This window comes from Egretta garzetta, unplaced genomic scaffold, assembly GCF_000687185.1.
Source record: "Egretta garzetta isolate BGI_Z169 unplaced genomic scaffold, ASM68718v1 scaffold598, whole genome shotgun sequence".
NCBI lineage: Eukaryota > Metazoa > Chordata > Aves > Pelecaniformes > Ardeidae > Egretta > Egretta garzetta.
The window spans coordinates 2,154,729-2,158,223 of record NW_009260621.1 but is presented as its reverse complement, the minus strand read 5'-3'; the positions used below and the strand labels follow the sequence as shown (position 1 = coordinate 2,158,223).

The 3,495-nt window shown below is 53.7% G+C and overlaps 1 protein-coding gene across 1 annotated transcript in view; it reads right to left on the bottom strand.

Annotated features, from left to right (window-relative positions):
• Positions 1-6: 6 nt before the first annotated feature.
• Positions 7-3,495, bottom strand: part of ITPA (inosine triphosphatase) — a 7,872-nt gene continuing 4,383 nt past the window's right edge. The window contains exons 2-6 of the mRNA XM_035900752.1: positions 2,718-2,791; positions 1,851-1,882; positions 997-1,112; positions 427-503; positions 7-142 (exon numbers count right to left, since the gene is read on the bottom strand). Of these exons, the coding sequence (XP_035756645.1) occupies positions 22-142; positions 427-503; positions 997-1,112; positions 1,851-1,882; positions 2,718-2,791 (420 nt within the window). The 3' untranslated portion in view covers positions 7-21. The remainder of the gene's footprint in view (positions 143-426; positions 504-996; positions 1,113-1,850; positions 1,883-2,717; positions 2,792-3,495) is intronic.

Here is a 3,495-nt window from a genome sequence, read left to right as displayed (position 1 = left end):
GGGCACGGCGGCCCGGGGAGGCTAGCTGGGACCCGAGCCGGGCTCTGTCGAGTTGCTTTGGCGAAAGAAGGCGGAGAGCTCGCTCAGCGCTCTGTAGCGGTGGGAGATCGAGTTCTTCACTGCCTTGGGCAGTTCGGCATAGCTGGAGGGGAGAGAAACCACAAGTCTCGGCAGCGGAGACGCTGCAGCGCGTGTCCCGCGTCACCGAGGGTTCCCCCTCTGCTTGACTGCATCAGGGCATCTGCGGTGATGCTGGCAAAGCCAACGTCCCCCATCCTGACCTGGGGTCCCCCCCAACCCACCACGTTCAGATGCAGGAGGGTGTTTTCTTCCTGCCACCCTTGCCCATAAAGCAGGTTCCTCTCCACACCCAACCTTGACCCTGGCTTTGCTTACATAAGGAGCTGTAGGTAAAACACCACTTACGTCTGGTTGTAGCCGTCGGGCTGGAAGCAGGGATCCCAGCCAAAATCCCGAGGGCCTCTGGGCTCCACTATCAGCCCCTGCCACGAGATAGCAAAAAAGCTGTGGCTTTGCAGGCGTGCAGTTGCATTTCAAACACAGACTGAAGAGCTACCCGCAGCCACAGCTCACAAGGTGGTCACCAATGGCTTGGTAGGGGCTGCTGTCCTCGTTCCCAGGACGTAAAGAAAACTAGCAGTCCCAAACTCAGTGCTTAACTCATGCTGCCCTACGCTGACAGCCCCTTTAACCCCCAATTAACAGAGCTAACAACTGCACTCAGATACAACCCTGTCAGAGGGAGATGAGGGGGCTGAAGACCCTGAGGTAACGTGCAAAGCGTTTGGCATGTACAGCTGGGCAAAAGAGCTACAGCATTCAGCACCTACCAGCTGCACTCTCCCTCAGCCTGTTCCCAACAAGCTCCAAAGGCATTCAGTGAAAAATTGTCCTCAACAGAGCCAACGCTGTTACGAAATCCACATCACAGCCCTCCTCCCTCAGCATGTTCCCTTCCCCAGGCACACCACCTACATGAGTCTGGCCTTTGAAGAGCTTCACTGGCTCCTCCGGGTTTCCAGTACTGAATGCAAAGGTACAGAGAGCGTAGGCAGATTTGTCTTCAAACCCAGCCAGCAGCTTGTACAGGCCTGAGCGACACAGAAAGGATCGCAGCGTTACTGCCTTTCCCTCAGAGCGCAACACGCCCACCTAGAGACGGATCGAGGGAGCATTCTGCATCCACATTCACAAGAGGAAGAACTACAGGGGGTGACAAAACTCGGGCACAAGGATGCTCTTGGCTGGGTCTCTCGTATGGCTGAAGCCAGCACCTCAGATCTAAAACAGCGTGAGCTGCAGGGCCCCACTATCAATTTGGGAGTGGAAGCAAACAAGCGCATGGCACCAGAGAGGACTAAAGACCACTCTGAATTAGTGTGATTAACGCTCTAGCTCCTGATGCCAGTGTGGGATTTGCAGTCACGCTCTTAACTGTGGGATCAAGGGCAATCACTGCACACCTGGGGAGGTGAGCATTAGTGGGGAGGGGCTTGCACAGAAGCCAAAGGGAGCAGCAGCTCTTCCGGGTCACACTGATGACAAAACAAGATGTTCCCACAAGCCCTGCCACCAGCCTGCAGAGACAGTAGTCTGGGAATCCAGGGATGATGCTGAAGCTACTGGGGGAAACATCCCATGAAGAAGGGAACAGAACAGGCTCAAGGAGAAAACGCAAAGGGACAGAGCTGGACAGACAGGAAAGGAACCATCTATGAAATGGGCAGTGCAGTGGGCAAGCATGCTCAGCAGAACCCAGCATGGGCACGGATCCATTTCATTTGGAAAGGACCAAGTTACATACAGAGCAGTAACACAGGAGTCAGCACCTTCTGGTTTGAGTTTTTCCAGGAACCATTTTCTGAAGGGGAAGAAGAGAGGAAAGATTAATTTTTGCTATTGTTTCTCAGAAACACAGGCATCCTTGGGACATTGTTGCCTACATTTTCATAGCCCTTTGAGTCCCTCTTAAATGTGCTGCCAAATCACTTCATTCTGGACTATTTATGAATAATGACAGGACTTAGCTCTTAAACTGAATGGGACACAGTGAAAACAGCAGTGGGGTATTTACTGCAGTGCTGGAGTCTATATAAACATCCCAATTCTCACTTGTGAGCACTGACATGCTGAAATACATTTCTCAATTCAACTTGCTCGCATCTTACACCTAGTTCTAGTGCCAACTTCATCATATAAAGTTTTTACGACTCTACTTAACTCAGCAGAGATAGTTTGGAAGAGTTAATCACACTAAATCTTAATTCCAGGAGCTAACGCAGTATATTATTAGAGGAGTTACACTGTAATGCAATAGTCTTATTATCTGCTGGATTAAAGCAGTCCCTGTGAGAACCTATAGGACACTCATCCCAGAGTCCTGCCGGAATGCATGGTGCCTTAACTACACAAAGCCCGCCATGGGGCCAGGTTCCCAAGCTGGCTGCAAGAGCAGGCACCATAGATCAGGACCCAGAGCCAACAGTTTGGGTCCATGTCTCTCGTCCTGCACCGTGACTTACAGCAGGGCTCAAGGAGTTCAAGTCCAGCCCCTGCGATGCAGGGTAAAGCCCGAGGACACAGACCAGTAATCACCTCCCTGACCCCATTGCCCCAATCCCCCATGAAGCACACCCTGCCAGCCTGCACTCCTAACTCTAAGACACGAAAGGTGAAGCAAGCACCCTCCTACTTACATGTAGGGTCCTGGAAGCCCCCCCAGGGCATTGAAGCACAAGCAGGTATCCTCTACTATAACAGGTCCCCGAACCTACGTGGGAAGCCCAAGAGATGGAAACATTAGACCTAGAGAAAGGCATGGCCTCAAAACCCATTTTCTTGCTCTATCCTATTCTCACATTTCCACGATAACAAGAACATCACAAAACTCCACGAGCACTAAAGGTCCTCGCCTTGGAGGCAATCTGTACCAGACAGGTACAACTAAACACATGCTCTCCCCAGGCAGGCCAGAGTGGCTGAAGTCTGGTAGGGAGGATCCCACATGGAGAAAAATGGGCAGAGTTGAACACCTCCTGCCCTCTTGGAGGGGCAGGAATGGTGGGACAAGGAGGGGGAAAGCCTGTGTCCTGGAGGCACGCCTGCATTCTCCTTGAGTCTCAATCCTCACTCGGTTCTTTTGCGACACCCATGCCAGAGACAGCCCAGGAAGGTGAACCACCAGAAGCTCCAGCTGACCGGGGCTCGACTGAAGTTGCTGTCGTGTCCTCCGGCTGCTTCAGGGACACAAGGGGCCAGAGGAGCTGCAGCGGGACTGCCTAAACACTGTGTCGCCAGTGAGAATTCCCCATCACCCAGCGCAGGCCAGAAACAGCCGGGTGATGGGAGTGCAGCCAGGCCCGGCCCGGCCCGGCCCGGCCGCATCCGACTTTCCTCAGGGCCGGGTCAGAAACCTCGACGCTCTCAGCTGCCGCCCGCCCCGCCGGGGGCCCCCGGCGCTCCCGCACCCACGCC